The sequence below is a fragment of the Dothidotthia symphoricarpi genome (assembly GCF_010015815.1).
Source record: "Dothidotthia symphoricarpi CBS 119687 unplaced genomic scaffold P153scaffold_10, whole genome shotgun sequence".
In the NCBI taxonomy this organism is placed as follows: Eukaryota; Fungi; Ascomycota; class Dothideomycetes; order Pleosporales; family Dothidotthiaceae; genus Dothidotthia; species Dothidotthia symphoricarpi.
This window is the reverse complement of record NW_022985017.1, coordinates 603,367-617,568: the sequence shown is the minus strand read 5'-3', so window position 1 is coordinate 617,568 and position 14,202 is coordinate 603,367. Positions and strand designations below refer to the sequence as shown.

The 14,202-nt window shown below is 54.4% G+C and overlaps 5 protein-coding genes across 5 annotated transcripts; 4 read left to right on the top strand and 1 right to left on the bottom strand.

Annotated features, from left to right (window-relative positions):
- Positions 1 to 275: 275 nt before the first annotated feature.
- Positions 276 to 2,938, top strand: P153DRAFT_366813 (uncharacterized protein; the record flags this gene model as incomplete). The annotated part of the gene is made up of 2 exons (XM_033668128.1): positions 276 to 2,453; positions 2,506 to 2,938. A coding segment is annotated over exon 1 (1,787 nt), but the record flags the coding sequence as incomplete, so codon positions are not given.
- A 1,167-nt stretch (positions 2,939 to 4,105) lies between these two features.
- Positions 4,106 to 4,887, top strand: P153DRAFT_19393 (uncharacterized protein). Its single transcript, XM_033662450.1, has 2 exons — positions 4,106 to 4,764; positions 4,828 to 4,887. Exon 1 carries the CDS (start codon positions 4,267 to 4,269, stop codon positions 4,585 to 4,587), a length of 321 nt encoding a protein of 106 aa, XP_033523811.1. The 5' UTR covers positions 4,106 to 4,266; the 3' UTR covers positions 4,588 to 4,764; positions 4,828 to 4,887.
- A 1,423-nt stretch (positions 4,888 to 6,310) lies between these two features.
- P153DRAFT_375896 (uncharacterized protein) lies at positions 6,311 to 8,258 on the top strand (the record flags this gene model as incomplete). Its single annotated transcript, XM_033669615.1, has 5 exons — positions 6,311 to 7,281; positions 7,337 to 7,427; positions 7,487 to 7,576; positions 7,628 to 7,719; positions 7,772 to 8,258. 5 exons carry the CDS (start codon positions 6,311 to 6,313, stop codon positions 8,256 to 8,258), a joined length of 1,731 nt encoding a protein of 576 aa, XP_033523810.1.
- Positions 8,259 to 9,054: 796 nt separating this feature from the next.
- On the bottom strand, positions 9,055 to 10,548 carry P153DRAFT_340246 (RIO1-domain-containing protein). The gene is made up of 2 exons (XM_033665864.1): positions 10,438 to 10,548; positions 9,055 to 10,375 (listed from the first exon to the last, which is right to left on the bottom strand). Exons 1-2 carry the CDS (start codon positions 10,498 to 10,500, stop codon positions 9,122 to 9,124), a joined length of 1,317 nt encoding a protein of 438 aa, XP_033523809.1. The 5' UTR covers positions 10,501 to 10,548; the 3' UTR covers positions 9,055 to 9,121.
- A 122-nt stretch (positions 10,549 to 10,670) lies between these two features.
- Positions 10,671 to 13,957, top strand: P153DRAFT_431376 (26S proteasome non-ATPase-like protein regulatory subunit 2). Its single transcript, XM_033672895.1, has 6 exons — positions 10,671 to 10,967; positions 11,038 to 11,102; positions 11,159 to 11,323; positions 11,375 to 11,724; positions 11,775 to 13,734; positions 13,801 to 13,957. The coding sequence occupies exons 1-6, from the start codon at positions 10,838 to 10,840 to the stop codon at positions 13,819 to 13,821; spliced, it is 2,691 nt and encodes an 896-aa protein (XP_033523808.1). The 5' UTR covers positions 10,671 to 10,837; the 3' UTR covers positions 13,822 to 13,957.
- The last annotated feature ends 245 nt before the right edge of the window (positions 13,958 to 14,202 follow it).

The window sequence follows — 14,202 nt, the reverse complement described above, 5'->3', positions numbered from 1 at the left end:
TCTATTCATGGAACATGCTAAAATCTCACGCATTCTACAGCTCGTGGCTGTCAGCTGTGCTTGGCATGTTGTTCCACATGGCAACGAGCGGCAACTGGAACCAGGGGCCTAGCTGACATGTGCGTGTTCCTTGAGGCGTGTCTTGAGCTGTCCCAAGTTCCACTGGTGTTGCGGATTGCTACCGGTATAGAATATACACACGTACAAACATCTAGGTAGTTGGCAGTCCACTTCGTGTTCGGCTCCTCCAAATTCCGGTCCCTTCCGCTCTATCACCAACATCCTGGTCTCGTCACGAGCCCCACACGAATTACAGGGTCCATTCTGGGCTCGTGCGAAAGCGAAGTTCGGGACATCCTTCGCACTGGCTCGCAGCGGAATTAGGGCGTCCCGACCTCGTCCGGACTCGGTCTCACCACAGAAACGGTGACGGCACCATATTTGGCCACATTGCACTTTACGGTGCGCAGTAGGCCCGACAAAAGAACAGCGGGCCCTGTCTGTTGTTCTTGTTGCTGTAGTTAGTGTTCATTTTGGCCTCAACAGCAGACGCACGAGCCGCTGCACCACAACCGAAGGACCACCTGTTCCTTGACCGCCAGCTGCGACCTATATTCCCTCCGCTTGCGCCCACACTCCCTTCTCCCTTCTCCAGCACCATGGCGCAGCTCGACACCCTCGACATCGTCGTGCTGGCTGCACTCCTCATCGGCACAGTCGCCTACTTCACCAAAGGCACCTACTGGGCTGTCTATGGAGACCCATATGGCAGTTCGGGAGCGGGCGCCAACGGCGCAGCGAAAGCGGCCAAGTCGCGGAATATCATCGAGAAAATGGAGGAATCGGACAAGGACTGTGTCGTTTTCTATGGCAGTCAGACCGGTACCGCTGAGGACTATGCATCTCGCCTGTCCAAGGAGGGGCACTCACGCTTCGGGCTCAAGACCATGGTAGCTGACTTGGAGGAATACGACTTTGAAAACCTAGACACTTTCCCAGAGGACAAACTCGCCGTCTTCGTGCTTGCCACCTACGGCGAGGGCGAGCCCACGGACAACGCCGTCGAGTTCTACGAGTTTATTGGTTCAGAGGACGTCAGCTTCAGCGGAGAAGGAGGCGACGACGATAAGCCCCTCAGCAAACTCAAATACGTTGCCTTCGGACTCGGAAACAACACCTACGAGCATTACAACTCCATGGTTCGCAATGTGGACAAATACTTGACTACCCTCGGTGCAACCAGACTGGGAGCTGCTGGCGAGGGCGACGATGGTGCCGGTACTATGGAAGAGGACTTCCTGGCCTGGAAGGAGCCCATGTGGACTGCAGTGGCTGAGAAAATGGGCTTGGAGGAACGCGAGGCTGTATATGAGGCCGTCTTTGAGGTCACCGAGAGGGACGATCTCTCTGCGGAAGACGACACTGTGTACCTTGGTGAGCCAAACAAGAACCATCTTGAGGGCAACCAAAAAGGCCCGTTCAACGCCAACAACCCATTCATCGCACCCATCGTCGAGTCATCTGAGATCTTCACCGCCAAAGATAGAAACTGCTTACACATGGAAATCAGCATTGCCGGATCCAACCTGTCCTACACCACCGGTGACCACATTGCTATCTGGCCCAACAATCCTGGAAGAGAAGTCGACCGTCTCTTCAAGGTGCTCGGCATGGAGAACAAGCGTCACAGTGTTATTACAGTCAAGGGGCTCGACCCAACCGCAAAGGTGCCTTTCCCGTCCCCGACTACTTTTGACGCGGCGCTCCGCTTTCATATCGAGATTGGTGCTTCCGTCTCTCGCCAGCTGGTTTCCGTTATTGCTCAATTCGCCCCGAACGAAGACATCAAGGTCGAGTTGACAAAGCTCGGCAGCGACAAGGATTATTTCAAGGAGCAAGTAACCAACCGTCACCTCAATCTGGCACAGCTCCTAGAAATCGTAGGCAAAGGCGAGACATGGTCCAAGGTCCCTTTCTCCTTCATCATTGAAACTCTTGTGAAGATCCAACCCCGCTTCTATTCCATCTCCTCGTCTTCTCTCGTTCAGAAGGACAAGATCTCCATCACCGCTGTCGTTGAATCAGTGCAAAAGCCTGGCGCACCATATGTTCTCAAGGGTGTCACAACAAACTACTTGCTGGCATTGAAGCAGAAGCAGCACGGCGACCCGAGCCCAGATCCTCACGGTTTGGACTATGCCATCACTGGACCCCGCAACAAGTACGATGGTGTTCACGTCCCCGTACATGTACGTCATTCAAACTTCAAACTGCCATCGGATCCTTCGAAGCCCGTTATCATGGTTGGCCCAGGAACAGGTGTTGCTCCATTCCGGGCTTTCATACAAGAACGAGCTGCACAAGCAAAGGCTGGTCAAAACGTCGGTAGAACTATTTTGTTTTTTGGTTGCAGAAAGGAATCCGAAGATTTCCTGTATCAGAATGAATGGCCGGTAAGTTTATACTCGTGTTTCAATTGCGAACTAATGCTAACATATGACTCAGCAATACAAGGAAGCTCTTGGTGACAACTTTACTCTCCACACTGCCTTTTCACGAGATGGTCCCAACAAGGTCTACGTTCAACACCATCTCGAGGAGTATGGAGAGGAGGTGAACAGTCTTTTGGAGCAGAAGGGGTACTTCTACGTCTGTGGTGACGCGGCGCACATGGCTCGCGAGGTCAACACACTTCTCGGCAAGATCATCTCGAAATACAGGAACGTGTCAGAGACGAAGGGCGAGGAGATTGTCAAGGCTATGAGGGCATCGAATCAGTACCAAGAAGACGTCTGGTCATGATCGACGACATAGATGGTTTTTTGAGCATTTTAAGGCTAGATTGGGAGCGAGTACGGCGTTTCGTCCTCACCCCTTCACCCTTTTGGGTGGTTAGACGCGGAGGTATCTAGGTTGGATATCAGGATTTGAATCTCTTGTAGTCATTCGTACTCAACTCTTTGTATCAAATTCTTTCGTAGATGGCGACAAAGTTAATGCTAGCTTCACTTACACAGAGTTTGTCAAGAGAGACTCCCACGAACTAATGTCGTGATGCCCTGCTGTGGTGGGCAAAACGTCTGCTAGTGAAAGATGGCTGGAGGCCGATTGGTCGACATTGAAAGCGGGAGATGTTGGCACGACGCCAAGAGTTCGAAGCGCGTAAGTAACCTGGGGTTTTTAACCTCATCTCTCCCGATCATGAGGCCAACAGCCCCCATCATTTGCTTCGTCGTCTTGATTAAGCGTTATATTATCGTGAACAATGGCAGGCTGAGAGTCAACAGGCGGTGAAGTTCGACAAACGTACGATCCTTACCTCAGACGCGTTTGCCAGGAGAGCCAAATCTCAACAACCCGCCTCCCCTTAGTAAAGCTTGGACAGCCCTAATAGCCAACATGAAGTCATTCTGGACACCCAGAATCACGCAACAATACTCGGATCCGATTCCGTCTTCTTTGAAGTGTGCCAAACACGCTTCTCACCTCAGCAATAACGTATCGCTCAAGACAGATCAAGCCTGCACATACTCAGCCCCTCATACACCTGTTAAAATAACCCCAGTTATCTAGAGGCCGGATCAGCACAGGGTCAGGAGATATTATGAGCTTTCGCGAGGCTGATACGAGCCTGGGCTAAGTTGTGTTCACGCCTTGTACAACGTCGGTCATGCAGCATAAACAAAAACTCAGCCGATCTTGCCGCCTCTTTCGCTGACGGTAACGAGATGATCCAAGTTCCAGGTCGGAGGTCGACTGAGGTAACGTTAGTAGAGCCAAAACGTAAGAGCTTCGAGCGACCGAGACAGAAGCAAAAGCTAGTTGAGTCGTGAGGCAAGCGTGCAGTTCTCAACGGCGCACAGCATGCATGACATCTCGAGAACGATATCGCAGGCATGCCATATGCCGGATTTTCGACGGGCATTGTTTCAGACGTCGCCATACAGGACTCCTAGAGCTTTCCATACCACTTACTGGACCTGGCAAACCAACAGCGGTGGGCCTCCTCGTCCCCTGAGGCAGGCTACTTCTCTAGTCTGCTGTATTAGTCCCAGCAGGCGAACGATATCCGGATAGTTGCTTGAAAGATTATGCGACACGGTAACCAGTGCGTATGCGCCCACGCAGCACGCGAAGAAGCGGGCAGCACTCTATCGAGTGAAGCTTGTAGCACTTCAGCTCACCAACGCCCCCATATGGCCGTTTGCACAGCGCTTGATGGAGATAAAGTACCAGCAAGGTTAGTGACCTTTCCCAGAGTTTCTCATGTGTCGCATCACGGCTCTCTTCTACAAATCGATTCGCGGCCCAGCTTCCTTCTTGTCTCTACTTCCAAGGCACTCGCTCGCGCAAAGGGCACTTAGCATTCATGTCTCTCACGAGCGTAACGTTTCTCTCACTGTGCAAGAGGTTGGGATACTTCAGGTTGGCTCCGGGATCTGCCCCGGCTTTTGCATTACCGGTGCAGACCTCACAGACGTTTTCGACGCCAATACGGACTACGGAAGATTTGTTTGCTGCATCGGGGAGACGGCTTGTGGAGGCTCTGCATTGCCGCCTGAGAGGCGCCGCTCCAACGTTGGATGAGCAGGACATGCCATACCAAATCTCGACATGATAACCGTTGAACTCGGTTACCAATGATCATCACTAGCTGTACTGCGCCGGCTTGTCGCGGGAGTCATAGGTGTGCTGCAGACGCACTCAACCGTCAAGCTATTTCAAGCTCCCCACAGGCGGGTGGTAACCAGATTATAGCTCTTCGTAAGAAAAGGCCCCGTCTGTGCACCCTCACTAATGTGCTGCAAGCTAACTGATGTCAAACAGAGCGATGCATGTCGTCGAGCCTGGGTGAGCTCATGGTGGGCAGCCGTAAGCTACTGCAAGTTGCGGATGTGAAAAAGTGACAGAACGGATCATGGGCATCCCACAGGTCCTGCCAAGCAGATAAAGATGTTGGCGGAGGAGGCCTTGCTTGCGGCGCCTTATTATGAGTGGGTGACAGTAAAGGTGGTGTTTTCTCACAACTTCATTCTTCAGCCTTGCTGCAAGGGCGACGCGGCTGCATTGGCTTTCGCCGCGCGCAAGGCTCAGCCGCTGCAAGCGGAGGCTTGACTGCAGAAGATGGCGCCTCGTCGTTTAAAGAATGCTAGACTCGACTTAGAGAGGCATGGCCGCCCGTTGCATATGCGGGTGGAGTACACAACTGATGTGACCTCGCACCTCTGCAGCACCCGCAGAACCTCATCTCTGATTTGCCATAACCATGCAGCACCGTCTGCGCCAGCAATATTAAAGCAGTGTTTCTCCCACCGCAGTGAAAGGGCAGCACACACACTGCAGCTTCTTCCGCAAGAAATTCTCGACATCACTATTGCAACAGCTCTTTCCCCAGCATTACTTAAGAACGCCTCGCGCCAGACACTCGTCGGGCAAGGCACGAGAGACCGTTAGCATTTCAACGCCGCGCCGTTTGTGTGTCCTCGTATGCGTAATCGTCTGTCACTGCTTCCGCGTCAACGTCACCAAGGTGAGCTCCTTCTCGCACCGTTTTGCTCTTGCTTGGCGACTTCCCAGGGTGGAAGACGAGGCTGCCGTCTGTGTATACTTCGGCCGTTGCTTCTCACCTCCACCGAGACATCGTCGCAGCGTTCTTTCCCTATCCACGACGCCCAGCCGCCACCATCGAGCATACTTTGCCTCTTCTCCCCCCGCCCTCGTCTTCTTCTTCTCTTCTCTTCACTCTTTCTTCACCACTTCTTTCTGACCAGTACGCTTCAGTGGCCACATTCTTTGTAGCTTTTCTCAGGTCAGTCGTCCGTTCCCGTCTCATTATCGACCAATCTATCGTTCACGTTCTGACATGCTCGGCAGCTTTGGAGTCACTACCAGTCCCGCACATTGCAAAAGTTTGACATTTACGACTCGGTGAGTACCCTTCACCTCCCCCACTTCCTGTCTCCCCTTTCACTTCGATGACGATCCTCGGCTCTTCGCGGGCCCCGCCTCCTCGTCGAAGTGTGGCTGTACTCACCATCACCGCTCATCACTCCATTCTTTGCGGCCGTACTCTGGCCCGGCCCCGGTCTTCTTCTGATTTAAGGCTTACCTTTGTCCACAGAGCAACGTTCTTCTCTGCATCTCAACTGTCCCGTCAACCCTACTTTTCCTTGAGATCCCTGTCACGGTCCTCGTCAGGTTCACATCTTTCGGTCTACCCGCGTCTTCTTCGTAGCAGGCTTCGTGTCCCCGACTCTCGTCAGCCTATTCAGTTCACCTTTCCACGAGCTCAATCTTCGGGTTCATCGTCATGGCCACCAACTCTCGTCAGGCTGGCTACGCCCCTTCTGCCGGTTACAAGGGTCAGCATATGCTCAACGCCTACAGCCAAGCTGGTCAGGGCCACGGGACTACGCAATACCTTCCTCGAGGTCTGCCTATGCCCCCCAATGGTGAACACAGCATGCAGAGTCTGACGAACACCATGGCAGCGCTTAACATGCACGCTTCTTACGGCTCGTCTGCCACGTCCAAGTCGGCCAGCTCGGCCCTATCCGGCAACTCATCGGACTACGGCAACGCTCACCTTGCCCAGGGGCAGGGCCTATGGGTTCCGAACCAGCATGTCCTCGGGTCAATGTACCAGGTCATGCCCGGCGGTCAGCAACAGGTTGGTATAGCGCCTTCCCACAACATGTATAGTCACGGCGGCGCATTCGTTCCTCAAGCAGCCTACCAGTATGGTCAAGCCATCGCCGAACACAGCCCCATGGCGCCAGGATGGGCCTCTCGTATGTCTTCGGGTGAGCTGCCTTCGCTCATGACACCCCGCCGAGATTCCGTGTCCTCCAACGAGAACGATATCCCAGGCACACCCTATGGCAGCGGTGGCATGTACCGCTATGGAGCTGGCACAACCATCATGGATCGCTCCCCGAGCGCCGTCTACACGAACAGCGCTACTCCATCCCCATCGCAGTTGGTACATCCCTATCAGCTCATGGCGCCTGTTCAGAAGCAGCAGACTATGCCGTCGTTGCCCCCACATCTGTTGGCTCTGGTGCATCAGGACCCTCCGATCCCGCGAGCTATCCCAGCTCCCAGCTCTCCACACAAGCCGCTTGACCGTAGCCTTGAGAACAAGACTGGCGAAACCAACGTTTACATTCGAGGCCTGCTTCCGGAAACGGCGGACGAAATGCTCCATCTTTGGGGTAAGCGTTTCGGAGACATCCAGAGCTCCAAGTCCATCATCGACCTGAAGACCAACCTATGCAAGGGGTGAGTCTTCTTTCTTGTTGAGAACCAGCTCCAGCTCACTGACGTCTCATTGCAGATTCGGGTTCATAAAGTACCACAACTTTGAAGATGCAGAGGATTGCATCCGCGGCTTTCACTACCTTGGATATGAAGTCAGCTTTGCTCGCGTAAGTCCTTGCTTTCACTGTGGTTGCATGATCAAGACTTTGCCACTAACCACCTCTAGGAATCCTTTTACTCCAAGCTCAAGAAGTTCTCTGACGAGGGCAATACAAATCTCTATGTGTCCAACATTCCCAAGAACATGAATGAGCATGTATGTATCCTTCTTTTCCCTTACACATGATATGTCTTGACTGTGTTCAAGGAACTGGCCAATATCTTTGCCCCTCACAAGGTCTGCTCGAGCAGGATTCTCCGCGACACCTCTGGCACTGGCCGAGGTGTTGGTTTTGCTCGGTAAGTCGATCTACGTTCCTTGTCTGTCCTTCATGTCGTTGACAGCAAACAGTTTCGAGTCTCGCGATATCTGCGACGAGGTCATCAAGAACTTCAACAACAAGCCCGTCTCCAAGCCAGGTGGCGAGGAGCATCTCATCCAGATCCGCTTCTCCGACACGCATGAACAGAAGACGCTCAAGCAACAGACTGCTGCTGGACGCGTGTTCCGCGCCGCCGAGTACGAGGTCGGTGTCGCGCAGGCTAGGGCCTTGGGCACACCGGACCGTTACCACACGATCTCTCCAGTCTCACAAGGCGCCTCGAATGAGTTCGAAATGTTCATGCAGCGTGGTTATCGCCAACCCTGGGCACCTGCAGTTCCCTCAACCCTCGGTCCATCGCGTCCGTCAATGTACCAAATGACACAGGGCGGTGCCGTCAAGAGCGACGATGGTGCATCTGATCAGGGCGCTGACATGAAAACCAACCCCGCTACCCCTGTCAAGGTCGAGGACAAATCTAGCTCCCCAGCCCGCCATTCCGGCCGAGACGACTGAACATTCACCGCGCTTATCCAAGTCCAATTGGCACCGTCTGTCGTCGCTATACGTTCGTGTACGCACTATTCTTCGTGATCGCTCCTTCAGCATCCACCAGTCGTATCTTCACAAGTGGACCTTTTTGGCATCGATCAGCTACCGTCAACATACTACACAGTAACGATGTCTTCTTCGGCAAGAATGTTCAACTATCTTACCATTGCACGACACTCTCCGGAATATTCGGCATCATCGTCATTCCTCTCTTTCACTTGTCCGAGCTTCGGTATCAAGTCGATGGCACCCTCAACTCTCTGTCCTTGCCCTTTGTTTTATTGAGCATATCCTTTTTAACACCGCCTTTTCAGTGCTCTTTCGGACCATCATGTTTGGGTGGTTTCTCATCATCTTAAAAGCATCTGTTAGCATCTGGATCCGGCGACGGACCAAAAGATCTCGGTGGATTGTGCAAGCAGATTTTCTCATCGATGGCGGAGCAGGTTCACATGAGGTCGATAGTGGAATTTGTCGCAGCTTCGATAGTTCGTCGTATAATAGAATTTCTTCTGACGCGAAAGTTTTCATCCAGTGTTGGCATATGAATGGTCTACTTGTGATGTTTGTCTTTCTCAAGATGTCAATTGTTGCGTAAAGTTGAACGCATGATGCTCGTGGGAACTGATCAAATTTCATCATACAACAAGAATATCACGTGCGAGTAACATGTATGCAGAGACTGATGTTTGTATTCATACAAGTTTGAGTATATATGCCATCAAACATTCTGGGCGAGAGTGAGATGCAACTCGCAAGTGCCGGGTATCGCTGAAAGAAGGAAGAGTAGAAAAAGAAGACGAATGGATAGACAGAGAGGACATGGTTCAGATGGCCCAACCAGCCTTCTTTTTTGCAGCTTTTGTGGATATTGTGGGTTGAGGGGTGGGTTTGCATTCGCTGAGGGAGGGGAGGGGGTCGTTGTCGCGGATGTCGAGGATGGTCATTTGGGAGGCGAGGGTCGAGGGTGACGTTTGGGGTTCAGCGGAGTCGAGTTGTGTGTTGGGTGCTGATGGGTCTTCGAGGGAAACGCCTCCTTCCTCGTTGGCGTCTTCATCTACGTCTTCAACCTCATCATCATCGTCGTCGTCGTCGTCATCGTCAGCTTCCTCGTCGTCACCTTGGATCTCCCCTGCGTCGCCGTCGACGCCGTGCTCCTTCATGTACATGTCGAGCTCCTTGGCCATCTTCCGACTAAAACCTGAAGCTTCGACCTCGACGTCCAGTCGCTTCACGAGCTTCTTTGTGGAGTCTTTGAAGAAGGGGCCCGGCTCGTCGCTGGTGAAGCCGAAGCGGCGGTCAAAGAAGCGCTTGATGCAAGCTACGTCGCGGTCGAAGTAGTACTCTGCATTGGCGTGGTCGATGGACACCATCTGGGGAAAGTCGATAATGGTGGGTATCAGCGTGACCTTGTCGTCAGCATCGTATTTCTCCTCGACCAGGATGTTGAACTCGTTGAAGTCGCCGTGGATGAGACCGTATTGGGCGAGGCGGACGATGAAAGACAGTAGCTCGGCGTAGAGTGCGGCGGGGTCGCCGACCTTTGAGATCTGGCGCAGGGGGAAGGCGTCGATCAGGCCCATGATGACGGTGTGTCTGTTCTGGCCGATGGGCTCGGGGACGGGGAAGCCTTCTTTCCGCAGACCCTTCATGAACTCGTATTCTTTGAGCGCCGCCAGACGGGACATGTACATCCACGACCCGGAGTTGCGGTTGCGCAGGTAGTCGCGGTTCGCCTTGACGGTGCGGAAGGATATACGGCCCAGACGGTGGATCTTCAGGACCAGCTGCCGGCCTGTCTCTGACGCGCAAACGAAGATGTCCGACTCCTTGCCCACGCCGATCTGGTTGCCGACGGAGAAGACAGTCGAGGCCTTGGTGTGTGTGTGCAGGGCGAGGTAGTCCAGGCCGCCGTAGGTGAGGCGGTAGCCGTCATATTTCGCATTCTTGACCTTGGCGATGAGGCCGATCTTGGCGAGGTTGGAGATGCTCTTGCTGGCGCCGGTGCCTGAGCGCAGGCCGGCGATCTGGGAGATCAGGGACGTGGGCACGACTTCATGGTTGCGACTGCCCATTTCTGTCTGTCATTTTCTTCATCAGCCGTTAGTCCCCCACTACGAACAGACGAGTGGAGTGCGCATACGGCAGTGAGGACGCGCCAGTCGTCGGGCGTGACATAGCGGATGTTCTTGACGTTCAGCTTCATGTTGGCGGTGTTTTGCACGTGCTGGGGTCTGGGGGTGGTGAGGGCGCAGGGAATCGCAGGTGCGGGACATTTTTTTTTGGAGGTTTCGAGAAGTGAGGGTCGCCGCCCATGACTAAGCGTGCTCCGCTGCTCGCGACGTGAAGCAGAGCTACCTCACGACAACAATCGCCCCGTCACCACTCAACACATTCCTCCTCCCCCCGGCCCACCCCCCGGCCTGACTGTTTACGCGTTCCCCCCTCATCACGCCATCTCGACGCAGCTCATCGACGCCGCACCCTCCCCGCACCGGGATACACACTTCGCCGCCTGCTCAAGCTACCACTCCGCAGTCGACATGGCGAAGGACGACGAGAAGAAGCCCACGGCCGCCGAGAAGGGCAAGGGCAAGGCTGTCGCCGGCGATGCGGACAAGGACAAGGACGCAAAGGTCGAGGACAAGAAGGGCGCTGCCACCAGCTCAGGCGGTATGTCTCCGGCGTGGACCTGCCACGCCCCCATCCTGTCACTTGGACGTGCGCTAAAGGCAGACGACAGAGGAGCTCAACGAAGAAGACCAGCAGCTCAAGAATGAGCTCGACATGCTGGTGGAGCGGATACTGGTAGGCTTGGACCACCCGCCTCCCCGCCGCGTGCGCTGACCGTGCCCTTCTCCCAGGAATCCGACACCAGCCTGTACAAGCCCGCGCTCGAGCAGATCAAGGACTTCATCAAGACGTCGACGAGCTCCATGACGGCCGTGCCCAAGCCGCTCAAGTTCCTGCGCCCACACTACCAGAGCCTCGAGACGGCGTATGCGTCATGGCCAGAGGGCGAGAACAAGGTGCGCAGCAGCTTCGTGGTGGGGTGCAGCCAGCAATACTGATGGGAACAGCAATCCTTCGCCGACATGTTATCCGTCCTCGGCATGACGTATTCGGACGAGGAGCGTCTCGACTGCCTCAAGTACCGCTTGCAGGCCCCGTCGACAGATCTGGGGTCGTGGGGCCACGAGTACATGCGCCACCTGTCGCTGGAGATTGGCAGAGAGTACCAGAACAGGCTGAGCGACGACAAGGCGACCGAGGACATCACCGACCTCGCCTCGAACCTCGTTCCCTTCTTCCTGAAGCACAATGCGGATGCTGACGCCGTAGACATCTTGTCAGAGTTGGAGATGATCGACCAGATCGAGCAGTACATTGACGAGAACACATACGCGCGCGTGTGCTTGTACATGGTCAGGTAGGGCAGTCTGGGGCGATTTTGAACAAGGCTGCAGCTGACACTCCCAGCAACGTACCGCTTCTCACATACCCAGACAACGACAAGTTCCTGCGCACAACGTACCAGATCTACCGCAAATACAACCAATACACACAAGCAGTCGCTCTGGCCATACGGCTGAACGACCGCGAGCTGATCGAGGCTACCTTCAACTCCACCAAGGACAAGGCGATAAGGAGACAGATGGCCTTCCTCATCGCCCGCCAGCGGATATGGTTCGACGTGTCGGACGATGATGACCCGGAGCTCCAAGAGTGTCTGAACAACACCCGGTTGCCAGACCACTTCAAGGCTCTGGGCAAGGAGCTGAACATCCTCGACCCCAAGACCCCCGACGACATCTACAAGACACATCTCGAGAGCAGCAGGACGTCAGGACTCACCAACACCGACTCTGCCAGGCACAACCTCGCTTCAGCCTTTGTCAACGCATTTGTCAACACTGGTTACGGAAACGACAAGCTCATGCTCAACTCGGACAGCAAGAGCAGCTGGGTCTGGAAGACCAAGGAGGAGGGCATGCTGTCGACAACGGCGTCGATGGGTATGCTTCTGCTATGGGATGTCGAAACCGGTCTCGACAAGATCGATCCGTACACCAACGTCGACGATGATATGGTCAAGGCCGGTGCCATGCTTGCCACGGGTATCTTCAACTCTGGTGTCAGGATGGACTCTGATCCCGCATTGGCTCTGCTCGGTGACGAGGACAACCTTTCGCACAAGAACCGCAATATCCGACTGGCTTCCATCATGGGTCTCGGTCTGGCATATGCTGGCTCGAACAAGGAGGAGCTTTTGGAGATGCTTCTGCCCATCGTCAGTGACACAAGTCTCGACATGCAGTTGTCTGCTATGGCAGCACTGTCGCTTGGTCTGATTTTCGTGGGTTCTGCCAATGGCGAGGTTACGGATGCGCTGATGAACACCCTTCTGGACGAGGACAGGACGAAGCAGCTCAAGGACAAGTGGACTCGCTTCATGTCTCTTGGTCTCGCCCTGCTTTTCTTCGGTCAGCAAGAGGAGGTCGATGTCATTCTCGAGACTCTAAAGGCGCTCGACCACCCCATGGCCAAGTCTGCCTCGGTGCTCACAGAAGTGTGCGCATGGGCAGGTACTGGTGCTGTACTGAAGATCCAGCAACTGCTGCACATCTGCAACGAGCACATCGAAGACGACAGCGAAGAGAAGAAGGGCGACGAGCTGCTTCAGTCATACGCTGTTATTGGTCTGTCGTTGGTTGCGATGGGTGAGGACGTTGGCCAGGAGATGATTCTCCGCACCCTCGGCCACCTGATGCACTACGGAGAGGCCAACATCCGGAAAGCCGTGCCCCTCGCTTTGGGTCTCATCAGCCCTAGCAACCCCCAGATGAAGGTCTACGACACGCTATCACGATACTCTCACGACAACGATAACGACGTTGCCATCAACGCCATCTTCGCCATGGGTCTCTGTGGTGCTGGTACCAACAACGCCCGTCTTGCACAACTCCTCCGTCAATTAGCAAGCTACTACCACCGCGACCCCAATGCTCTGTTCATGGTGCGCATAGCTCAAGGTCTCTTGCACATGGGCAAGGGCACTCTCTCCGCCAACCCCTTCCACACCGAGCGTCAAGTTCTGTCCCGTGTCGCGGCCTCGGGTCTTCTCACGGTGATCATCTCCATGATCGATGCCAAGTCGTTCATCGTTGGCGACTCACATTACCTCCTCTACTTCATGGCTACGGCCATGGCACCCCGCTTCCTCATCACCCTGGACGAGGATCTCAAGCCACTCACACTCAACGTGCGTGTTGGTCAGGCAGTAGACGTTGTAGGACAGGCTGGTCGACCCAAGACAATCACAGGCTGGCAGACACAGAGCACGCCAGTCTTACTGGCGCATGGCGAGAGAGCAGAGTTGGAGGACGAGAAGTACATTAGCCTGACAAACGTGCTTGAAGGTGTCGTGATCCTGAGAAAGGTATGTCCCCCTTAACAGTCTCTCCCGTAAATATGTCAAAGTACATGCTGACCTCCTCCTCCATAGAACCCCGAATGGGAAGATTGAGCGCGATGCAGGCGTTTGATCGGGAAAAAGGGCAAAAAATGGAAGCTTGTATGCTATCTATCCTGCCGGAGGGCGCACGCCCGCTTCGGACACACCCCTTTGGCACTCTAGTAGATTTACGGTCACTGCCTCGAACTTTTTTCTCCCGCTATGGACCCTTGAGGTTATGTGTGTGGATGGAGATTATACCGTTGTATATGTAGATGCGCGGGTGCGTGGGTGGGAATGAAAGTATTGATACAATGTCTTGTGGCTGTGAGGTCTTGTCTAGTTCGTGTCTTGCCTGCCTGCCTGTCTGCTTCGCTATGTACGGGGTGTGCATGGCTTCCAATGTCTCTTAAGGTTTTGATTGCGGCTCAAAGGGAGCTCACATATCGTTCT

Excerpts from the sequence above, each read along its gene's own strand:
- P153DRAFT_19393 (XM_033662450.1), top strand. The coding sequence starts at position 4,267 with ATGTGTCGCATCACGGCTCTCTTCTACAAATCGATTCGCGGCCCAGCT.
- P153DRAFT_340246 (XM_033665864.1), bottom strand. The coding sequence starts at position 10,500 with ATGAAGCTGAACGTCAAGAACATCCGCTATGTCACGCCCGACGACTGG. Across the intron at positions 10,376-10,437 it reads ACTGGCGCGTCCTCACTGCC|ACAGAAATGGGCAGTCGCAA; the intron begins GTATGCGCACTC and ends AGAAAATGACAG.
- P153DRAFT_431376 (XM_033672895.1), top strand. The coding sequence starts at position 10,838 with ATGGCGAAGGACGACGAGAAGAAGCCCACGGCCGCCGAGAAGGGCAAG. Across the intron at positions 10,968-11,037 it reads CGCTGCCACCAGCTCAGGCG|AGGAGCTCAACGAAGAAGAC; the intron begins GTATGTCTCCGG and ends GGCAGACGACAG. Across the intron at positions 11,725-11,774 it reads GTGTGCTTGTACATGGTCAG|CAACGTACCGCTTCTCACAT; the intron begins GTAGGGCAGTCT and ends TGACACTCCCAG.